The sequence below is a fragment of the Geotrypetes seraphini genome, chromosome 6 (assembly GCF_902459505.1).
Source record: "Geotrypetes seraphini chromosome 6, aGeoSer1.1, whole genome shotgun sequence".
NCBI lineage: Eukaryota > Metazoa > Chordata > Amphibia > Gymnophiona > Dermophiidae > Geotrypetes > Geotrypetes seraphini.
The window spans coordinates 210622270-210645971 of NC_047089.1; the positions used below are offsets into that span (position 1 = coordinate 210622270).

At 41.5% G+C, this 23702-nt stretch overlaps 1 protein-coding gene across 6 annotated transcripts in view; it reads left to right on the plus strand.

Annotated features, from left to right (window-relative positions):
* NSD3 (nuclear receptor binding SET domain protein 3) overlaps positions 1–23702 on the plus strand; it is a 247944-nt gene that overhangs the window by 147233 nt on the left and 77009 nt on the right. For all 6 annotated transcript variants that reach the window (XM_033948594.1, XM_033948593.1, XM_033948592.1 and 3 more), the window contains 3 exons: positions 2073–2201; positions 6765–6891; positions 20840–21037. In XM_033948594.1, the coding sequence (XP_033804485.1) occupies positions 2073–2201; positions 6765–6891; positions 20840–21037 (454 nt within the window). The remainder of the gene's footprint in view (positions 1–2072; positions 2202–6764; positions 6892–20839; positions 21038–23702) is intronic.

Genomic DNA, 23702 nt, shown 5'->3' on the forward strand with positions numbered 1-23702 from the left:
CTTCCAAAAAGAAAAATGATAAGGAAAAGGCTACTTGCCACCAAAGTATATTAGTATTTGCTGGTTGCAACACCTTTTTTATTATACTCAAATTTTCCCCTTTTTCTCTTGTAGGCAGCCTTTAGCCAGGGAGTTCTACTTGTGAAGACTTGTTATCCTGCTACTCCTTGAAGAAAACCAAGTTTCTGACCTCTAGTAGGTGTTCTCTGTGGAGAGCAGGATGCAAATTCTCATGTAAGATTTCATTATTGCTGATGACACTAAGCTATGCAACGTAGTGGACAGCGCAGCCGTACCCGACACTATGAGGCAGGACCTACTTTTACTGGAAAAATGGTCAAATACTTGGCAACTAAGTTTTAACGCCAAAAAGTGTAAGGTTATGCACCTTGATAATGATAACCCCTGCAAAACATACACCCTGAATGGTGAAACCTTAACAAGAACTGTCGCAGAACGGGACCTGGGTGTAATCATTAGTGAAGATATGAAGACTACCAATCAAGTGGAGAAAGCTTCAACCAAGACTAGACAAATTCTGGGTTGCATCCAAAGAAGTTTTGTCAGCCGAAAGCCTGAAGTTATAATGCCATTGTACAGGTCCATGGTGAGACCTCATCTGGAGTACTGTGCTTGGTATTGGAGGCCACATTATCAAAAGGACGTGAAGAGAATGGAATCGGTTCAGCGAATGGCCACTAAGATGGTCTCGGGACTCAAGGATCTCCCATATGAAGAACGTCTAAGCAGGCTGCAGTTATATTCTCTCGAGGAACGCAGAGAGAGGGGAGACATGATAGAGACGTTCAAATATCTTACAGGCCGTGCTGAGGTGGAGGAAGATATCTTTTTCCTTACAGGTCCCACGGCAACAAAAGGGCATCCGCTCAAACTCAAGGGTGGGAGACTTCATGGCGATATCAGGAATTACTTCTTCACCGAAAGGGTGGTTGATCGTTGGAATGGTCTTCCACGTCAGGTAGTTGAAGCCAGCAACGTGCTCGACTTCAAGAGACGATGGGATAAACATGTGGGTTCACTCCGGGGAAATGCTTAGGGGAGGGTTCTTTTAAGGGGAAGGTTCTTTGTGTGGGCTGACTTGTTGGGCCGTCAGCCCTTTTCTGCCGTCATACTCTATGTATTCTATGTACCTCACCTGTCTCTTCTAGGAGTTGTATTATAAGCTTTAATAAAGACTGAGGCAGTGCCAATGTGAGAGTGGCAGGCGGGAAGTGATGTGCATGTGCAGTAAAGCTTCCCCAAAATAGCTAAAACTAAACCTTAAGTTTATAAGGAAGAAAAAACATAATAAGAATTAGTGATTATAAGGAGGGAAACAAGATTTACATTTTTGAGAATAGCCAAGTTTTCAGATGTCTTAGTTGGAGAAGCTTTTTCTCTCCACTGGACTCTTGTCAGATGATGCCACCCACTTGTGAGGACTTGTATCCTGCTGCCAAAAAGAATGACTGCTACAGGTAAATAACTTTTAATGTCTTGTAAGAGAGTGCTTTACTGAATATGATCAGTTCTGACATTTCAGAAACTGGACTTAAAAGTAATGTTTTCATAGTTAAAAGTAGGATGAGAGCCTTTAGGGCAGGGGTTCTTAACCTGGGATCCATGGATAGGTTTCAGGGGGGGTCCATGAGGGTCAGATAAAAATTAACTTTCATATTCATTATACAGGTAATGTTGATTTTTCTCACAGATAACAAGAGAGTAGAAGTAGTAATAGTAGCAGAAAACAGTAGTAGTAGATCTGTTTTAATTTGCAAAAGAGAATTGTATTTCATAGTTATGAGTGGCCGTTACTTTTTGCATAAAAAATTTTTTTTGTTTGTTTACTTTAAAGTCTAATAATGTCTTATACTTGTCATATATGAGGCAATCAAATTTCAATAAATAAAGTACATTATTTTCATTGCATGCAAAGTTGTGTTTATGTGAATTTTCTGGGGAAGGGCGTCCGTAGCTTTCAACAGATTCTTAAAGGGGTCCGTGACTCAAAAAAGGTTAAAAATTACTGCTTTAGGATATTCCTTGAGAACTGTCTTAATGTTTTGATGCAGGCAAGCTTTGGAAAGCGATCAGACAGTCCCTCGGTTGCTGCAGATGCTGATGCCTCTGATGTGCAATCTGTAGACTCTAGTGTGTCTAGAAGAGGCACTGCAACACACAGGAAAGACACTGTGTGTCAGGTAGGTTTAAGACTTGTACTTTTACAATGATTAAGTGCGAATTTTGAGTCACCTGTTTGGGGATTTCACTCAGTACTACATTATGGCTTAATACAGGGGTGTCCAACCTTTTGGCTTCCCTGGACTACATTGGCCGAAAAAAATGTTTCTGGAGCTATGCAAACGCTGCAGCAAGACAGAGGAGGGAGCCGGCAAGACAGTAAACACCCAAGGGTAGCAGAGGAAAACACTGCATCACTCTCGACCGGGGCTGCACAAAATACTTCACGGGGCCGCAGGTTGGACACCCCTGGCTTAATACCTCATTGGAGAACAGACCTTTGATTTGTATGAAAAGGGGAGCTTTTCAAAAGTAAATTTATTTTTAAAAATGAATTGTGTTGTTCAGAACTCTGTGTACCTTTTCTACTTCCTATATTTAACGTGTTTTCTATCCTCATATGCATTTCTCCAATGCAATATTACACATATTAGATATTAAAACTCTTCATTTCTAACAGTTTAATACAGATAAGTAAAACAAGTGACCTACTATATGAGGATCTTTGAAACCAGAGTGTAGCAGAGGCTATCTGAATTCATTGTCTAAGTTCAGCAGCCATTAATACGATGGGCTGGCTAAGTGGTTGAATGAATGTGAATGTAGGTGAATGCCGCAATTGATGAATGTTAAACTAATTAAAAAAAAAAAAGGGGGGTGATGGATTTACCAAGTTGAAAGAGGAGAGAAGAGGCTTGTAAGACCTTTCCTTGCAGTGTTAGGAAAGTTTTCTCTGTAGGGGAAGGGGAACACAGAGACATTATTCCTTCATCGACAAACAAGGCAAACCTATTCGCCTTTCAATCAGGATTCAGGAAATTCTACAGTACTGAAACCATCCTTCTTGACATCATCAATGACTGCTGGAAACTCATGGACAAGGGTAATGATGTTCTTCTGGTGTTGCTGGATCTCAGTGCGGCCTTTGACACTATTGACCATCCTCTTCTCATTAAGCGGCTCTCTGAAATTGGAATCCGAGACATTGCGTTACGATTGTTCTCTTCTTTCCTAAATAACAGATCCCAAAGCGTTTTGCTCAATGACTTGCTATCGAAACTGAAACCAATCAAATACAGTGTTCCACAGGGGACTCTGCTATCCCCCCTACTATTAAATCTCTATGTTAAACCTGTCCTAGAGATAGCCCTCAAATATCAAATATGGATTCATTCATGTTGCTAGGAGAAGCCCATGACATCCAGATTGCGAAACTCCTAACTGGATGTCCATCAACAAATTAAAGTTGACGGAACTCCTTTGGATCTGAAAGAACGCAATAACTGCGCCTGTCCCATGCTGTGCTGGGACTCGACTACTATAACTGCGAAAGACCAAGTACGCAGGTTGATTGCAACCCTGATTGCAACCTGTCACTTTCTGACCATATCTTTCAGGTGGTATCTTCCTCATTTACTACCTGTGACAACTCTGAAAAATAAGGAACTACTTTTCAGGGTCTAATTTTGCCCAAATACTCTATGCCTTAGTACTCTCCTGCGTGGATTACTGCAAAGCGATATTAAACGGTCTCACGGTCAAGAATGTATGACGTCTCCAGCATGTTCAAAACATGGCAATGGAGCTTCTGAAAAACCTCCGTTCCTGTGACCCTGTCTCCCAGGCTCTAACATCGACTCACTGGCTGCCCGTAGCCAAACATTGTGTCTCCAAGGGCCTGATGCTAGCGTTCAAATCCTTGCATGACATGGTGACGACTAAGCAATTGATGCACTAACATTGCTTGGCTATTCCAAATGGGGTTTTAGCAATTGTAAAAACCAATTTATTTAGACCTATCAGTAACTGTGTTATTGACTGATCTGCCTGGTTTTTTGGGGGGCCCTGAACAGCTGGTTCTATATGTGCAGCCAGGTAAGCCTGCATACACTCATACCTAATCCAGAAAACCTGGGTGCAACATCAAAAGCATCATAAATTACCCAGGCACACCTTCTGCTTAGCTACTAGCTCATGGAATTCTACAGCCTTATACGAAGGCAGAGAATCTGCAGACTCCAATACACTGCACACCAAATCCCACACAAAATGCTCTTGTAGAGCTGGTAGGCCTCTATGCTGGACACAAGCACAGAGGCTTGGCAAACCTTCCTTACAAAAGATCCTAAGGTCCTACCACTCTTAGCTCTTTTGACCGCAGATTTGTTTATATTAGAGTGGTGGACCTTTTCGAATCTGGGAGCCTTCTGGACTCAATACCTTGTAGGAGGTAAGCCTCTAGTTCAGGGGTAGGGAACTCCGGTCCTCAAGAGCCGTATTCCAGTTGGGTTTTCAGGATTTCCCCAATGAATATGCACTGCTTTCAATGCATATTCATTGGGGAAATCCTGAAAACCCGACTGGAATATGGCTCTCAAGGACCGGAGTTCCCTACCCCTGCTCTAGTTGTTCACTTCATGAGAGGTTTGCTGTTGACAACCCCCTATCAAGTCTCTGACTATGGCGTGGGACCTCACCATCATCCTCACCCAGCTGATGAAAGCTGATCCACTTGGTTTCAGTCATTTGAAGTATCTGAACTGGAGAGTCTTGTTTTTGATGGTTGTCATTTGAGCTCGCAGAATCAGTGAGCTTCATGCCCTAGTAACTGATCCACCTTACACAAAATTTCATCATAACAGTGTTATCCACACACATCATAAATTCTTTCATAAGGTGGTGGTACTGGTGTTCCATCTTAACCAGTCAATTGTCCTGTCAATATTTATCCCAAATTCTCACACCAATCCTGGTGAAAGTGCTGTGTACATCTTGGACTGCAAGAGAGCCTTAGCCTACTATCTGGAGCAGACTAAAGCCTTGGTGGAGCTTTTTGTTTCTTTTGACACAAAGAGGATGGGGATAGTCATTGGTAAATACACTTTATCCAGATGGCTAGCAGACTGCATCTCTTTCACTTAAGCCTAGGCTGAGCTGACCCTAGAGCCATGGTTGCATCGGTAGCCTGCTTGAGATCAGTCTCCACTGAAGAGATTTGTAAAGCTGCCTTGAGCAAAATACCCAATGTGACAGTCTGTTTGATTAGGCAGTTCTGCAGAATTTGTTTGGTGTCTAGAGTCCAACTCCATCCTTATAGGCCCATTTTTATTCTGTTCCAGGCTGTACCCTCACAAAACTGTATATAAGTTAAGGTTATTGGTTTCTGGTTGGTCTTGCTGTTGCAAGACCCTATTGTTCTTGATTTGGTTTTGGTGAGCCTGGTTGCTAGGGATTCCCAAATGTGAGAAACAGTGAAGTTATTCTCCTGTAGCAAGTGTTATCTGAGGACAGCAGAACATGTATTCGCACATCCCTCCCTCCTCCCATGGAGTTGTATTCCATTAGTTTAATATTGTACTGCTGGTCCTGCATATTCACATTGGGTAAGAAGGCATGCACACATACATATGCAGTGGGATGTTACCAAAGGCTTCTTAAAACTATAGAATGCTGGGTAACATCTACACCGGTCTCCGTTGGATGATGTCACCCAAATGTGAGAATACATGTTCTGCTGACCTTGGAGAATGCCTTTCTACTGGTGAGTAACTTTGCTACATTTCTTGGTGCGTATAACTGGAGCATAAGTCAATTATAGTATATTTATATGCTTAAAGAAATGTGGATTACTGTAGTGGTGGATGGCATCCATAGCATGGTGAACATTAGGCTAACTTCTCAGACCTAGCACCCACTGGAGTATTTCTTCAGCATCTGAGAACTCTCCCAAGTCAGATTGCATGTGTACACTGGCATACTCTGAGACCTGAGCTAGAAAATAGTTTTTAATGCGTGGCTGACTCAAAGATCTTGATGTAAACCTAAAAAAGCTGGAACATCACAAAGATTATATCTTATCGTTTGCCTGTCTTTATCATGTCTGTTACTATATTGTTGCACATCTGATCTGTGTCTTCTTGAAAGTCTCGTTCTATTGGCTCTCCTCAGTGTTAATTTTAATTAGAAAATTGCAATACTCTTCTGATTTCTGCTGATAGTGCTTATAACTTGCCTGTGGTTGTGGTATGTAGCAGCCACCTCTGTTCCACTCTGGAAATGTTGAATATGTCTTTTCTAACTTGTGTCAGTGCTCGTATTAGAAAGGTGTTTCTCCTGATTTGACACCTATCTTTGGGGTCAGTTAACAGGTTCTCTTGGACTTAAATGCTGTGTTTAGATGATCTTTTGGCTCAGTTTGTACATTCATTTGGCTATTCCATATGTACCAACCAGGTCCTCAAGATCTTTACAAGATTATAGAACTGTTACTTTCTCCCCAGCTAAAGCTCTGTGGATTGTACCTGAAATAGTGCATTTTTCTGGCTAGCCATAGCACTTTGAAATCACTTTCCTACCTATATTAGGGCAGAGGCAAATTTAAAAAAAATTAAAACCCTGTTAAAATCTTACTATTGTAGCCTAATCTGTACTTACACGTTGGGGGAAAAAAGTTGCACTATTTATTGATTTGAGAAATTTAGACCTGATGTTTTCTGAACCCCAAATATTTTGTTTGATTTTAGATATGTGAAAATGTTGGTGAGTCTCTGGTTGCCTGTGAAGGAGATTGCTGCCGACTGTTTCACATAGAGTGCCTGGAATTGAAAGTGCTTCCTGATGGCAAATTCATCTGTACGGAATGCAAAACTGGTAAGTTCAATGCTTGTTTATGCATTCACCTAAAATGCTGTGCAGCTTTATAATGGTCGTAAATAATAAATAAATGGACAGGGTTTTTTCATTGACCTATACCACTGTCTTGTTCAATGTATGATAATTCTCTTTTCTGAAAAGTAAAACATAAAACATGTATTCACATGTATTAAGTGTGTACCGGAACATAACACTAATTTTCAGTGAAAACTCGACTGCACTAATTCTGCTTGGGTTGTTATCCTTGCCTTTACTGACTTCTGAGCCACTTTTCCTCTTCACATTTGAACATATTCTGTTGCGTTGGAACTTGCTGCCGTATGCTTGACCCCAATCGAGCTGCCAAATGTGCTGTAATGTGTTGGCCCACACAACTGTCCTCAGCCTTCACAGGCTGTTGAATCTACTGTATGTTGTGCTTCAGTAGATTGTAGGACTTGCTTGCCTAGGTTAGGCTAGTCTACAGTAGAGAGTTATGCGGGGACAGAAATCCCACCCGTCCCCGCCAGGATCCTTTCCGTCCCCACCAGGATCCTTTCTGTCCCCACCCATCCCCGCCACGATCCTTTCCGTCCCCGCGAGGAATCCCCTCCATCCCCGCCCATCCCCATAAAAAGCAGCAATTACTTCTGATAGGATCATCAATTCCACAGTTTCTTTTGTGTTTGCGCTGCTGTTCTCCTTCTGGAATCTCTTTGGTGGAACCCTTTTTTTGTTTTCTGTTCAGGTAATTAACTTATATTCCTCCTCTTTTACTAAGGCATACTAGCCGATTTAGCATGCGCTAAATGCTAACACGTCCATAGAATATAATGGACATATCAGCATTTAGCGTGCACGCCTTAGTAAAGCAGGGGGTTTCTAAGTTAATTACCGGAACAGAAAACAAAAAAAGGGTTCCACCAAAGAGATTCCGCTAGGAAAACAGCAGCTCAAACACAAAAGAAACTGTGGAATTGATGATCCTGATGAAATCTTTTACTGTGTTGTATATTTTCAGATTGTGTTTTATTTTTGAATTCATCTACACCTTTTTCAAATAAAGATTTCATCAGGATCATCAATTCCACAGTTTCTTTTATGTTTAAGTTAATTACCTGACTGCCGGCTGCCGAATCCTCCTGCTTCTCTGAAGACATATTGGATAATGGGTGTGAAGGGGAGGACAGCAGGGATGATGGAAGGAAGGAAAGATAGGGGCAGGAGGAAAGAGATGGGACAAAAAAAATGTTGGCAGGTGAAGGGGTAAGAAATTAGGAAATGGTAGAACTAGGTGATTATTGGGGGAATAGAAAGGACATGAGTAAGAGGAAGATGGCGAACACAGGTGGTAGAAATGTGGTAATGGAGAATAGGAGACCAAGTAAAAGTGGGACAGGATATGGGAGAATTAGAGCATGAGAGAAAAAGAACGAAAGGTGATAAGCACCTCCTCCTGCCTGCTGTGCTCACTGCTGCTCCATCCTCGCTCGATTCCATCGTGTCTTCTGCCTCCTCGGGTAACCCACTTTGAGTTCAAGTCTTGCCAGTATCAGGGCCTTTGGGGTGCTGGGTGGATCATTAAATATATCCTGTGTCTTCCTGCTCTAGCCTTGCTGATCAATGAGTAAGCAAGGCTCTCAGCTGTGTACCTGTAGAAAGCATAAAGTCCAGTCTGCAAGTGCAAAACAATTTACAAATATATTTTTGCGTAGGCAGTTTTTGGAAGAAATGTAAGCAAGAAATATCATGACCATACTCTCTCATTTCAGGCAGCGTCTTACGATAAAGATTTTCGACATTTACTATTTACATCTAATTCCTATGCACACTTTAGGAAACAACTGAAAACATATATTTTCTCAAAATATCTAGATGATTAGATCTTTATGGTTCTCTCCAATATTATTTTTTTCTAACTTTTTGTAAACCGCATCGAACTTTTAAGGTTATGTGATATAGAAATCCGTTTTTATGTTATTCTATCTTATTTTTTGAGCAAGTTACTCTACAGTAGGTTCTTTATTCAAAGAAAATTTTAGCAGGTGCCATATATGTAATTTGGATTGCATTTTAGCCCATTTCACAGGAATATCAGTGGACGAGTCCTTGATTCAGCGTGTCACTGAAAAAGATGCCCATTCCTTGGTGTAGTGAACCTTTGCATTGGGCAGACAGGCTGGTATATTATTGTCTGAAAAGGAAGTACCAACATTTCTTTCTTCTCCTTGGAAGTTTCCCAATCAATTCCTGACAAAGTAGCTTCTGAAATGCTGGGGACCAAGATACAAAATGGAAGAAGGAAATGGAATAGGACAAAAGCAAAATATATAGCTTTATAAGCTGCATATATACACTGTGTGCACTTGTAAATGCTGCTGACAGGCTCTGCCATTCATTCCTGCCTGAAAATGAAGTTGCATCAAACGGGGTGGGACCAGCAGAGTTGTCAACAGTGTACATAACTCTATGGCAACATAACTCTATGGCAACATAACTCTATGGCAACATAACTCTATGACAACCACCAAATTGGGGAGGCAGCAGGGAGGGGAAACTCCCAAAGCCCCCTATGGGCTCCCCAATGGGGCCCCCTATGGCCTCCTCCTCTTCTATAGCCACCCCCTTTCCTCCTCACCTGGGGTTGTCTGTTCTTCTGGGATTCCTTTTAGGCAGTTCAAGAATCCCCCCACTCCAATGTGATGGGCGGTTTCAAAATCCCTACACTGCTACCAAATGTGATTGGACCAAGTGGTCATTACCTATCACACATCTGTCCCCAGACACTTCCTGGTCTTCTGCTTCATCACTAGACACTGTTAAAACACATGACCAGTTCCTTCAGGCACTCTCTGGTCATTCTGAGTCCTCATCCTTCTCTGGGTCCTCCCTGACCCTCACTTGCTGGGTCTTCTGGAAGCTTTTGGTACCATTTGCCGGTTGCCACCAGCCTGCCAGTCTCTCTTCTGCTCACTCACCATTCACCTTTGGCCATTGCTCTCATGGTCTACAGGTTGCTTCGGGGTCTTCTGACAGCTCCTGGTACCATTACCGGTCTCTCTGCCAGTCACCACCAGTCCTTCTGCTGATCACTCATCAGTCCCTGTCACCCTAGGACCTTGAACTTGTCTAGCTCTTCTTGCTGTATCTTGTGGGACCACCACCGGTCCCTTGCTCCCCGGCCTCATGGGTCCTCGACACTCTTCACTGGTCCCTCCACTGGTCGTCAAGCCGGACTCCAAGCTCTACCAGACCCTCTGGCTACTCCTTCTTTCAGACTCACTTGCAGTTGCTCAGTTATCTTTTCCTGGATGCCCACACTGAGGACTTCTTCCAGTCACTCAGTCTTCACATGCCCTGAAGACTCTCCCGGTCTCCCAGCTGCTCTCTGTGAGGACTCTCCCAGTCACTCATTCTCCTGGTCTCTCACACCTCCAGGCCCTCTGCTGGTAGTCAAGCTTGAACCCCCCCTTGGACTGCAAGCTCTAACAGACAGGCCGGTCTATCAGGCTTACCAAGGGTTAGGCCAAAGCCAGCATTCCTCCCCTTGGTGGTTGCCTGGTTCCTGAAGGTGCTTCTGTTCTTCCTAGATCTCTGTCTTAGAGCTGTCCTTTTCAGCACCCTGCTTCACTAAGGTTCAGTGGACAGCTCCCAGGTGCCTTTGCAAGATATATATGCAAATGAGCTCCACACACCACTACTGAGGTTCCCTCTGCTGGCTCGTGACAGGAACTTCACCCTGTCACAGGTGTACATGTTCAATTCTGCCCAGATTAAAAATTCAGCAACCAGCTATGTTCTGAATAAAAGTGAGCCTTTTAAAATGCTTCTTACAACCCGTTAGACTATATTACAATAGTCAAGTACATTCAGTACTAAAGACTGCACCAAAAATTGAAAAGCTGATCTTTCAAAACAACTCCGAATGGAACGTAAGTTCCATAGAGTATAACTACATTTACGAACCACAGCGTTCATTTGATTTTGTATTGCTAGATTTCGATCTAAAAATACCCCCAAAGGTTTTAACACAGGTTCTACAGTGCTCCAAATGCTACTATTGTGACTGTGGAAGAAAGATCTCCAGAGCTTAGACAAGTTTCAAGTTTTTATTTATTTTCAAGTTTATTTATTTTGGTTTGATGAATCGCTTATTTAATTTACTAAGCGAATTACAAATTTTAAAAAGTATAAGCATATACTAATTAATTATTAAATATAATAGGTTAAACTAACAGACTTACAGACTAATAGATACATAAGGAAAGAAGGGTAGAACTACAATTCAATTTTTTATAGTATAGAAGAGAACATAAATGGAAAAGGAAGGGGAAAGTGAGAAAAAGCTAAAATAAAACTTTGAATATATTTAAAGATTAAAAGAATCTTTAAAAAGAAATCTCTTTTAAGTTACTTTTAAAGTGACTCAGATCATTTTCTTCTCTTATATATTGAGGTAAGGTATTCCATAGTTGCGGAGCCATTACTGAGTACATATCCTGTTGTCGTGTTCCTATAACTTTCAATGAGGGAATTGCTAAAAGTTTTTGATTTGAGGACCTAAGGGAACGCGACGTATTATGAGGAATAAGCAATTTATTAATAAATTGAGGTTCGTTAGTAGACAGAGTTTTAAATACTAAAAGTAAGATTTTAAAAGTAATGTGGTGATTAACTAGTAGCCAATGGAATTTGATCAGAAGGGGAGTAACATGGTCATATTTTTTGCCATTATGAATCAGTTTAACGGCAGTATTTTGGATTATTTGAAGACGCCTTTTTTCTTTTTGTGTAATATTTATTAATAAAGAATTACAATAATCGAGTTTAGCGATAATTAGAGAATGAATTAGTATGTTTAGTGATTTTGGCTCTCAAAACTTGGAAATTGAGTGGATCATTCGTAGCCTATAAAAGCAAGATTTAACGGTGTTGCTAACATGTTCATGGTAAGAGAGTCTTTCATTAATGGTAACACCCAGTATTTTTAAAGATGTTACCAACTTTAAATGGATGTTATCTAAGGTGAATGGAACACTCAGATTTATATTATTTTTCCATGGAAAAAGTAATGCTTTTATTTTTTGAACTACTCATTAAGCCCGTTACATAAACGGGTGCTAGAATATATGTATGGAAATGTTTAGGGCTAACATATTGGAATTAAGCCATTGCTTAACCTTCGCTAACTTTGTTGGGCTGGGCACAAGCCCAGACTTCGTTACACTTCTTTGGTTGGAAATTGGAGACAAGGAGGGTTGGGCATTCCTCACTTTGGTCTGTATAATCTGGCCTGCTTGTTGAGGCACTTGAAGGACTGGCTGATGAATGAACAACAGTTCATCCCCGTGTCATTGGAGTCTGCTTATTGTGCCTCCTATCATGCACAATCTTTGCTACATATGTCTAATTGGGCCCCCTCTTTTGGCCTTCAACATAGTATCCTTTTCAGATCTTTGAGAGATGCATGGAGAGCCTTAGTGATTTGTTTGGCAGGTGACCCTTCAATAACTAACCAGCTAACTTTAAGGAGGAACCACACTTTTGAGCCAAGTCTTGACAATCCTATTTTTATGGAATAGAAAAAGAAAGGTCTTCTCCTGGTGGAACATCTACTGGAAGAGGACGGTAAGCTGATTTCTTTTGAGAATTTACAAGACCTCTTAGGATGACGAAGGGGGAACTTGCATATTGCCAACTCCAGCATTATTATGTATAATCATTACCAAGGGACTACCTTCATAAACATATAAGATATCAACTTAGAGCTGCCTTAAGTGTTGCGGATTTAGGTATGTCTGTATTGGCTTTGCATAAGGCATTGCATTGATATGAGAGGAATAAGGATCTACAATCTTTAAAAGCAAGCTGGGAGGGGATTTTGAATTAAATTTTAGGCACTGGGATGTTGGGAGGGCTGTTGGTAACATTCCTCATTTGATTGGTGGTGCGGTACTGTGGGAGTGCTACTTTATGGTACTCCAAGCATATTTTACTAAAGAACATATAAAATGGTAGGCTTGGACTCTCCACTATGCCTCAAATGTCATAGGGAACCACATACTATAGCCCACTCATTTTGAGCTTCTTGGCATGTGCAAAATTTTTGGTCTGCCATAGTATGTTGTATAAATCGTTTGTTGGACAGCAGTTAATGGGAACACCAACACAGTTGGTATTGGACTTACCCAGATCATTTTGTGAGTTATCCAGAGGAGGAATCCTGAAGTGTCATAAGATATATCACCTAGCATGAAAGTACACATTACAGTGTAAGACTACTTCAGACCCTCCATCTTATTGGCAATGGAGAAATCAAGTCCATACCTTAGTCACCTGGGAAGCAAGCGCAGTGGAGGGTTAACAAAAGAGGAGGAAATACTTCCTGCTTGTTTGAGAGGCTTACTTGAATTATCTAAGCCCAGAGGGTTGTAGCTTACTTTTGAATACTATGTGACCATGGTTTGCTGAGCATTATTGGTTTACTGTAGGGTTTTTTGTTTTTTTGGGGGGAGGGGGAGGTGGGAATGGTTGAGATTTTATTTGGGGGAGTATAAGAGTCCAGCGGATCTTACTAAACTATATTGCTAGTTAAAATCTGGCAATACATCTCACCAGATTTACAAGATAAGTTCAAATTTAAATCATTTATCACTGGTTAAAAGAGATAAATTTTGTAAAAAAAACAACCATAGCCTATGAGGAAGTGTTAGTGGCTAATAATACTCTTTACTTCTTTGTGTTTGATACACAAAAGAGTGCTGCTTCTGATGGTTTTGGTGGTCTAAAAGAAAGGACATGAGAATTAACAAAGAATGAAATAATGCTATACAGAATTATGCCTTTATGATATATTTGGCTTAGAAAAGGGGACACAGGTCTAAGATCACTATATGTTCATTAATGATTAGTATAGACCTGTTTAAATTTTTACAAGTTTAACTGATTGATCACTATTTTTGTATGTAGCTTTGTATTACACTAGTCATCAATAAAAATTGATTTCAAGTTAGTTCAATAAAAAGGTATCACCTTTTTTGTTGTATTTTTATTTCTTAATTTGTTATGTAATGATTGAAATAGGACAGTTTCTTTAAAAAAAAAAAAAAAAAATCTTTATTCATTTTCAAATTGAACAAGTGCACAAAAATACATTATACAAGTAATTTCAATATAGCACTATAATATCTAACACATAAAAATTTAGTAATGTATTCACCCCCACCCTTCATCACATTTTCAACCGAAATAGAAATATACACGTGTTGTATAACATATTATAACATATCTTATAATATTTATTCCCAACTCCACCTTCCCCCCTTGAGTGTGCTAGATACAACTAGGCCAGTTTCAAAAACGCCTAGGCCTAGATTCACTAAAGATAGTGATTCAATCGCTGTTGGCTGATTTAGAAACAGCAATTGAGTCACTATCTTTTTTGAATGCCAATGATTTGCCCTGAGCCAATCAGAGCCTTAGGCAACCTCCCCGGTGCATCACTTGATGCACCGGGGCGGGGCCTAAGGCCTGCATTGCAGTGTAGGAGACCGGAGGAGCAGGAGGGACTGAGCACCAATGTTCCCTCTAAGGATTGATGAGGTGTGTGCAAAAAAAAATATGCATGAGCGACAAGTTACATACTCCACAAATTTATGAGCAGGCGCAGAGGACGCATTTTTAAACAAATGTAGTTTATCCTTGTACTCCTTATGTATTTTTAATCATCTATGGATATGTTTGTATGTTTATTGTTCAAATGGTTTTATTTATTTCCCCAAATTTATTTTTGTTATATGCATTGAAAATATTTGATATTGCGTTTAAATCAAAATCTCAATAAACTTGAAACTTGAAACGAGTGCCCGTGAGATTGTGGGAGGGTTAAATACTCAAAACTTAGAAGAATAACAATTTACTTAAAGTTTTTGCTTCACCAGCTTTCTGGTATCTTTACATACAGTGGCGTACCTAGCATATGTAACACCCAGGGCCCATCATTTTTTGGCACCCCCCACCCATCTGTACGAAAAACATGATTTTTAGTAACAAACCACACGTCACACATGAGTACCTAGGAAAAGGCAGCATCTTACATCAATACACCCATTGTAAAACTAAACAAGCCAGCCCAGCACAGATCAATCCTACAACGTCAATCCTAACAGAAAACCATGTCTTTCGAACACACAGAACACAGAAAACACCTTCGCCTAGTATGGAATATGTCATCACAAACTAACCCCTCCCCCTTTTACAAAACTGTAGTGTGGATTTTAGCCACGGTGGTAACAGCTCTGATGCTCATAGAATTCAGAGCATCAGCGCTGCTACCACCACGGCTGGCGCTAAAAAACGCTCCACAGTTTTGTAAAAGGGGGGATAAAATAGAAATACACAGCTTCAACGCTGTAGCTCAGGGGTGCCCAAACGTTTTGGGCTTGCGAGCTACTTTAAAATGACCAAGTCAAAATGATCTACCAACAATAAAATTAAAAAACACAAAGCACACTATACGCTGAGAAAATGTTAATTATCATTCCTATTCTGTTTTTTTTTCAAAGAGGTCAAGGCAGATGACTCTATGCATTGTCATCTCAGTAACAACCATACAAAAATAGACAAATATACCCCCTCCCTTTTTATTAAACCGCAATAGCAGTTTTTAGCGCAGAAATTGCGCTAAATGCCCAGCGCTGCTCTCGATGCTCATAGGCTCCCTGCGCTAAAAAACACTAGTGCGGTTTAGTAAAAGGGGGCCATAGTGCAAAATATAGACAGCATATATAAATTCAGACACATTTTTATCACTAAATTTAAAATAAAATCATTTTTCCTACCTTGTCTGGTGATTTCATGAGTCTCTGGTTGCACTTTCATCTTCTGAAAGTGCAACCAGTGTTTCACAATCAGTGTTTCTGATTGTGCATCCAATCTTTCTTCCTTTCTTTCAGCCTGTATGCTTCCTTTCCTCCAGACCTCATTCCCTCCCCCAACTTTTTCTTCCTCTCCCTGCCCTTTCTTTTTTTTTCTCTCGATGCCCCCTTTCTTTTTTTCTGTTTCCCTTCTGTCTCCCTGCCTGCCCCCTTTCTTTCTCCCTACCCTCCACAAAGCTACTGCTGCCACCATCGGGGGAAACAGGACCCAAAGCCACCACCGCAACCATCGGGGGAAACAGGTCCCAAAGCCACCGCCGCAACCATGGGGGGAAACAGGCCCCAAAGCCACCGCCGCAACCATCGGGGGAAACAGGCCCCAAAGCCACCGCCGCGGCTGCCCCAAGCTCTCTTTGCTTCCTCCGACGTCAATTCTGCCGTCGGAGAGGAAGTTCCGCCCAGCCAGGCAGCGATTGGCTGGTCCGAACTTCCTCTCCGACTGCAGCCTTAGGGCGGGTGCACAGCCAGGGCGGACCGCCCTCTCACAAATCCCCACCTGCGTCGGAAGTCCAATGCAGTCGGGGATCTTGAGAGGAGTCGCCGCTGCATATTTCAACTTTAAAATACAGGCCGCCGCCGCTTCCTCTCACCTCGCCCTCGAGTGAGTGACAGGAGAAAGCGCATGAGCGATGCCACTGAAAATAGTGAGCAATCGCTCATGCGCTCACCTTAGAGGGAACACTGCTGAGCACCCCTCTTGCTTCCAACTTTTAAAGGGGGAGTGGGTGTCTGCTGGCAGGAGGGAGTGGGCATCCCTCCTACCATTTGATTGGGAGGGGAGGAGAGGGGCCAATGGCAGGAGAGAGTGGGTATAGGTGTTGCCCCCCCTAATGTTTTTAACTTGCCCCACCACATCCATTCTGTCTTTGCCATGTCCACCTTAGTCTCCCCAAACATTTGAGACACTGTCTGCCTACGATGCTGACAATCATGTATACTATTTAGTAGACTGAACGTAATTACATTACATTACATTACATTAGGGATTTCTATTCCGCCATTACCTTGCGGTTCAAGGCGGCTTACAAAAGATTTATAAACGGGGTTACAATGGAGGAACCGATGATAAATTAGAGTGGTAAATAGATAATTTCGGGGCAAGGATAAATACAGTTTACAGGAAGTGTGTAAATGGAGGTTACATTAGTAGCATAGTTGTTATTGCTGGTGTAGTGAGGGTAGATTTTTTTGTCTATTTTGGCATTGTTAATAGTAGGTGAAGTTAGGGCTGATTTAGGAATTTCTTAAAAAGTATTGTTTTTATTTCTTTTCTGAATGTCTTGTAGTCTGATGTGGTCATCAGCAGGTTGGAGATCCAGGTATCCAGTTTTGCGGCTTGAGTGGCTAGGAGGCCGTCATGAAGGTTTCATCTTTTTACTTCATTGATCGGAGGAGGTATGAATGGGGAGTGCGCTTTTCTGTGTCTGAGTGTGGATGCTTGGTTGAGGCGGTTATTCAGGTAAGAAGGACTGTCTCCATTTAGGGATTTAAATAGCATGCAGTAGAATTTGAATTGTATTCTTTCTTGGATTGGTAGCCAATGTGAGTTGATGTAAGCTTCTGTGATGTGGTCATATTTTCTCAATGAGAAGATAAGTCTCAAGGCTGTATTTTGGATTGTTTGAAGTTGTTTGATCATTGTAGCAGGGCATGGAAGGAAAAGGATGTTGCAGTAGTCTAGCAGTCCTAGGATTAGGGATTGTACTATAAGCTGGAATTGATTTCTTTCAAAGAATTTCCTGACTTGTCTCAGATTTCTCATGATTGTGTAGGATTTCTGGATTGTTTTGTTTATTTGCGGTTGCATGGTACAGCATCTGTCTATGGTCATTCCTAGTAGTTTTATGGTGGTTTGGATGGGATAGTTGATTGAGTTGAGTTCTAAATTGGTTGAGGTTTGGATTTTGTCATTTTCGAAGAGGATGAATTTAGTTTTGTCTGGGTTGAGTTTAAGTTTGTGATCTTTCATCCAGATCATAACTGTATTAAGTGTTCAGTGTAGGATGTTTGGCATGGTGGGTTTAGGCTGATCATAAGGTATGAGGATGGTAATGTCGTCCGCGTAGCTATAGGTGGTTATACCTAGATTGTTCAGATGTGTTCCGAGAGAAGCAGTGTATAGGTTGAAGATGGTGGGGGATAGTGGGGAACCCTGTGGAACTCCGCAGGGGTTTGACCAAGGTTCTGATTTTTCATTGTTTGATTTTACGCTGTAGGTTCTGGATTTTAGGAAGTCTTCAAACCAAGAGTATACTTTATCAGAGATGCCTATTGTGTCCAAGATTTGCAGAAGGATATTGTGATCAACTAGGTCAAAGGCTGCAGTCAGGTCTAATTGTATAAGGAGCATTTTTTTTCCTGTACTGAGGTGTTGTCTGATTGTGTCCATAAGGGAGCCTAGGAGAGTTTCTGTGCTGAAATTGGTTCTGAAGCCAGATTGCGTGGGATGGAGTAGGTTATGGTCATCCAGATAGTTAGAGAGTTGTTTGGCTACTAGGCCTTCTGTAAGTTTGACGTATAGCGGTATTGAGGCAATAGGTCTGAAGTTGGAAGGTTGGTCTGGTGGTCCTTTTGGATCTTTTTGGATTGGAGTGATGATGATTTCGCTGAGTACAGTGGAGAAAATGCCATCCGTGAGCGTGGATTGAATCCATTGTAGAAGTAGTGTATGGAATTTTACACTGGAGGTAGTAAGGAGATAAGAAGGGCAGTGGTTGTAGTCACAGGAGGCGTGGCTGTATTTTTTGTAGAGGTTATTGAATTCGGGCCATTGTATGTTGATGAATTGAGACCAAGTTCTGTCTGCTGCGGTTGAATCTATTTCTATGGGGTGAATTGTGATTACGTTTGGGTGGGATGGGGTAGAATCGAGGGTGGCTCTGGCATTGGTAATTTTGTTCTTGAAGTGATCTGCTAGGAGGGTAGCTGATGGGGGTGGGGTATTGTTTGTGGTTGTGTAGGGTTTGGTGTCTGTCAGATCTTTTAAGATTTGGAAAAGTTTTTTGGGGTCTTGGGTTTCTGTGCCTATAAGATTTGTGTAATGAGTTTTCCTCTTGTCTTTTAGTAGTCGTTTGTATTGTTTGATGATATTTTTCCAAGCAATTTTTGTTTGGTCTAGGTTTGTTTTTCTCCATTTTCTTTCTAATCTTCTACACTGTCTTTTGAGTTGGAGCAGTTCATAGTCAAACCATGGGTCTGATCTTCTGCTGGTTCTGGTTTTGGTTTGTAGTGGGGCTAGTTCATCAAGGATGTTGGTGGATATATGTTTCCAGTGAGAGATGAAGTTTTTTGGGTCTTGGTCTTAGATTGATTCATCTACTTTTGACCAGAAGGTGGTTGGTTCGATATATTTGCTTGAGGTGTATGTTATTTTTTTAGATTGAGGTGTGGTTTTAGTCTTGTTCCAGTTGATTTTGAAGTTGTATGTGAAGTGGTCTGACCAAAGCGATGGGGACCAGGTTCCTTTGGGGGTTTGAATTGCTGGGGTGGATGGTTGGTGCGTCATGAATGCTGCAATGTCCAGTTGATGACCTTTTTCATGTGTGGTTTGTGGGTTTAGGATTTGGAAGGACAGGGCATTGAGGAAGGATAGACAGTTTTTTGCTGGTGTGGAAGTTGGGTCTTCTAGGTGAAGATTTAGGTCTCCTAGGATAAGGTTGTATTCCGCAGTTAAGGAGTTTTGGTAAATGAAGTTTTCAAATTCCGGTCTCACTGTGGTCCAGTTGCCTGGTGTTATATAACAGAGCATGCAGTTTAGTGAGTTTTTTAGAGTAGTGCTTGTGAGATGGCAGGCGAGGAGGTCCATTTGCGGGGTGGATGTTTTTTCTAGTATGTTTAGGGTAAGGGAGTCCTTGATTATTATTGCTAGACCTCCTCCTCTTTTTTTCTCTCTGCAGGTCACTGATATTTTGTACCCCTGAGGGCATACCTCGGTTATTCTAGGGTCTGTGTCTGAGGTTAGCCAGGTTTCTGTGAGGAAGAGACAGTCTAGGTTTTCTGTTATTATCCAGTTTTTTATATGGTCAGTTTTGGGTCCTATGGCTCTGATGTTTATGTATGCACAGTTTATGGAAGTGATGTCTGTTTGCTGAATGTGTTCCGTTTCAGGGTAGATGAGAGTTTTGGGAAGATGTTGAGGTTTGGTTTTGGGGTGTGCAGGTCTTCTACTCCATGTTAGGGTGATAGGGTGTTGAGTGCTTGAATGATGGTTCGAGTTTCCTGTTGTGAGGGATCTCCTGTGTTGAGATTCTGGATATTGGTTGCATAGGAACTTGCGGGTAAGGTGGGTAGGTTGTTTGCTATTACTTTCCAACTGGTAACGAGGAGGATTATCAGTAGGGTGGCATGAGTGTGTGATTTCGGGGATAACTTCATTTTGGTGATTGGGGATGTGGTCTTGTGCTGGCTCAGGGTGCTGGCAAGGGGTGATTGTGCTCCCTGTTGTGTGGAAAATAGGTCTTGTAGTTGGACCTTTCTGGCTTTGGGAGGCGGAACTGGCCTCCTTCGCGGCTCGAGGTCGCTGTACTGTGTTGAGACCGTTCCCAAAGTCAGTGGTTGATGGTTTAGAGATCGCTTCTTGGTCGCTTCGCAAAGGCGCTCGCTAAGGCGCCTTTGACGGCGCGCCAAACGGCTGTGCGCCGTTGGCCGCTGAGCCTTTTAACTGGCTCAGCGGTGGAACGTCGGGGGAAAGGGGCGGAGTGCGCTCCCACGCTTCCTTTCCTCTGCTCGGTCCAGGTGCGGCTGCCGAGGCCGGTGATCATTCCTGGGGGGGAGGGGTAACAAGAGAAAAGATGTAATATATGGGTACTGTCTGTGTATACACATATATGCATGTACTCTATAAAATATATTAGTGCCTGCTTTGTAATAGGTGTAAGTTTGTACATGATCATTTTTGTACTTTTGGAAACAATTGTGGATGCCTATGCTCCTTCATAAAATAGCAGCTTTTACTCATAAAATTACCCCCATGATATTTAAATGTAAAATTGGCGACTTTTTATGAAATATCTTTTTTTATGTTCTTAAAGGTAACCACACCTGCTTTTCCTGTAAGGTTCCTGGCACAGATATGAAACGCTGCTCTGTCAATACTTGTGGCAAGTTTTACCATGAGGCCTGTGTTCGCAAATTCTCAACAGCCATCTATGAGTCTAGGGGATTCCGTTGCCCTCAGCACTGCTGCACTGCATGTTCCATTGACAAGGATATCCACAAAGCAAGCAAAGGTGAGAGGCAGCTGAACTTTTGAACCTCAGTTGTTGCACTGAAGTTATGTGGCCATAATGGATCCTAGAAGAGACTGGACACTTTGTAGGCTATGAGACATGGCATTAGACAAGTGTAAAATGCATCCTTTTTCAAGTACATTTAAAACAAAGATGACTGTGAGAGGGACCAGTTAATGGTCAAGGGGGTAACGGGTACTCAGAGAAGATAAGGCTATAGTGGAAAGTCTAAATTAATCCTATGCTGATCATAGATGCATTTGTATCTATATAGGGAATGCATATTCCTTCTCTCTGCATATGGTGAAGAAAGAAATATGCCTACTAGATAAATCTACTGGAGGTGCAGTGCAGTATATCATCAATGCCTTTATTTCAGTTTGCTGGGAAAGAGTCCTTATACACAGAGACAGCAAAGTAGCCATGTTCTACCTGAACAAGTAGTGCAGGAATGGGCTCCCCTAACCTACTGGTTAGGCCTACTACCAGTACTATTACCAGTACTACTAGCACCCTAAGGTTACAGGTTCAATCCCAGCAACCCTCCATTGCACCATAGTTAGATTGTGAGTCTGCTGGGGCAGATAAGGAAAGTACTTATTACCTGATTATTATTCAATGTATTGTAAACTGCTTTGATACCCTGGAGGAAAGGCTGAATATCAAATTAAAACATAACCACAAACAAGGGATAGCAAACAACTTCTTTGCTGGGGTTCCCCAGATATAGATCTCATTGTGGCAGGAGATAGTGTGGGTTGAATGCTTTCTAACTTGATTGGAGCTTGGGAATACTCTACATGTTCCTGCCTATCCTGCTGATCTCATGCACTCCTCAAATATTGAAACAGTACAAACTAGAATGATCTGCATTTCCCCACTGTGGCTTCAGCAAGTGATGTTTTCATGACTCTCCAAGTAGGCAGAAAGTTTACTGTATTGATTGGAGGTGTTCCTCTTTCTCATCTCTCAGTGACAGGAGATGGTATTGCATGTAAACCTTTTATTTCTGGCTATGACAGTATGGCTGCTAAATGCCATATGATTGCTTCACTCTGGATCTTCAGTGAAATGGAGGATGCCTTTAATGTAAAAAGTAAACTCTCTATCCATCAGTCTTATGAATTTAAAGGGAAGTTATTTTCAGTTTGGTATGAAGAACAGGGCCAGGACACCTTCCAATGCACCTCAGAAATAACTATTGCCTTTTGTCTGATCTTTCTAATCTCAACTTGCTATTGGTGGGAGCAAACTGCCCTTTCCTGGATCACAAGGAGGTAGAAACATCCTTCCTTTACTCCAACTCTCTCTAATATTTCTAGCCCATTAAACAGCAGTCAATATACTTTGTGCTTACCTTGATATTAACTTTACTTTCAACTAATAAATCTTCAGTGGTGGCCAAGAAAACTTTGTTTTTGCTCCTTGAAAAATCTGTTTGGCCCAGACTCTGCTAGAAGCAAACTTCAAGGTCCCAATATTCAAAAGGATGTATTCAGGTAGGATAGGTTCTTGCCTGGTGAAATCATACTGAGCACCTCAGGATGGGATATTCAGTAACACTTTACTGGGCAGTGCTGATGCATATCCCTGGTGACAGTTGGTGCAGTTTGGGGGTGTTCTCAGAAATGAGGCGGGCACTAGCAATATTCAGCCTCTACGCCCACAATGCTAACCAAACAAGTAAGACTTCTTAAATAGCAGACTTAACTTTGCCTGGTAGGCACCAAATATTTGCTGTACTGACATAACTTACGGGTATTGATTCTAACTCGTATATTCAGTGCATGGACATAGCATGGCATTGAATATCTAGTCCAACTTAGCTGGTAGCAGTCGGAGGTTTTTTTTTTAAATCTTCTAGACTATTTTAACTCTTTTTATACTAGTCTAAACTTTTTCCCACTAAATGTCTTCATCTGGTTTAGAACACCACTGTTCACAGTGCTTGGATATTTGACCATGTCATATCTTTGCTTATGGAACAACATTGGTTGTCTATTGTTGACAGATTCAAGTTCAAGACCTTGATACTGACCCATTCTGCCTTGTGCCGAGGTCTTTCCATATATCTTGTTCTCTTTATCTCAAAATTTGCTTTCTATTCCTTCTGTCTTGCTCTTTCTGTAGTTTCTTTTTACCCTATTTGGTATTTTTGTAAACTACTTTGTTATGAAAGTGAACTTTCAAATGAATCCTATGCTGATCATAGATATATTTTTACCTATATAGGGAATTTATATTCCTTGCATCTTGTTTCTCTGTTTCTAAAGTCAGGGCTTAACATTTCATAAGCAAGGGTTCATCCAAGTATGACTGCTACTACTTGCATTGGGGGGTCATGCAATTTCCCTTTATCTATTAATATCCAAGTTCAAGCGAGACCTGTGGAACACAAAACCTACTATACAGAAGCTTCTGGTCCTCTTCCATCTCATGAACCTGTTGTCCATTCTGATGGTATCTAACCAGTAAAAATTCTTCACCTGAAAGATACTATTCTTTTTTGCCCTTACCTCTGCACACATACTAAGTGAATTGCAGGCGTTGGTTGGGCAGTTGCACTATCAAAATAATATGGCCCTTCCAAAAGTGGTTTAATCATTTCACATCAATCAATCCATCATGGTATTACTTTCTTTCCAAAGCCACAAGCTAATGAGGG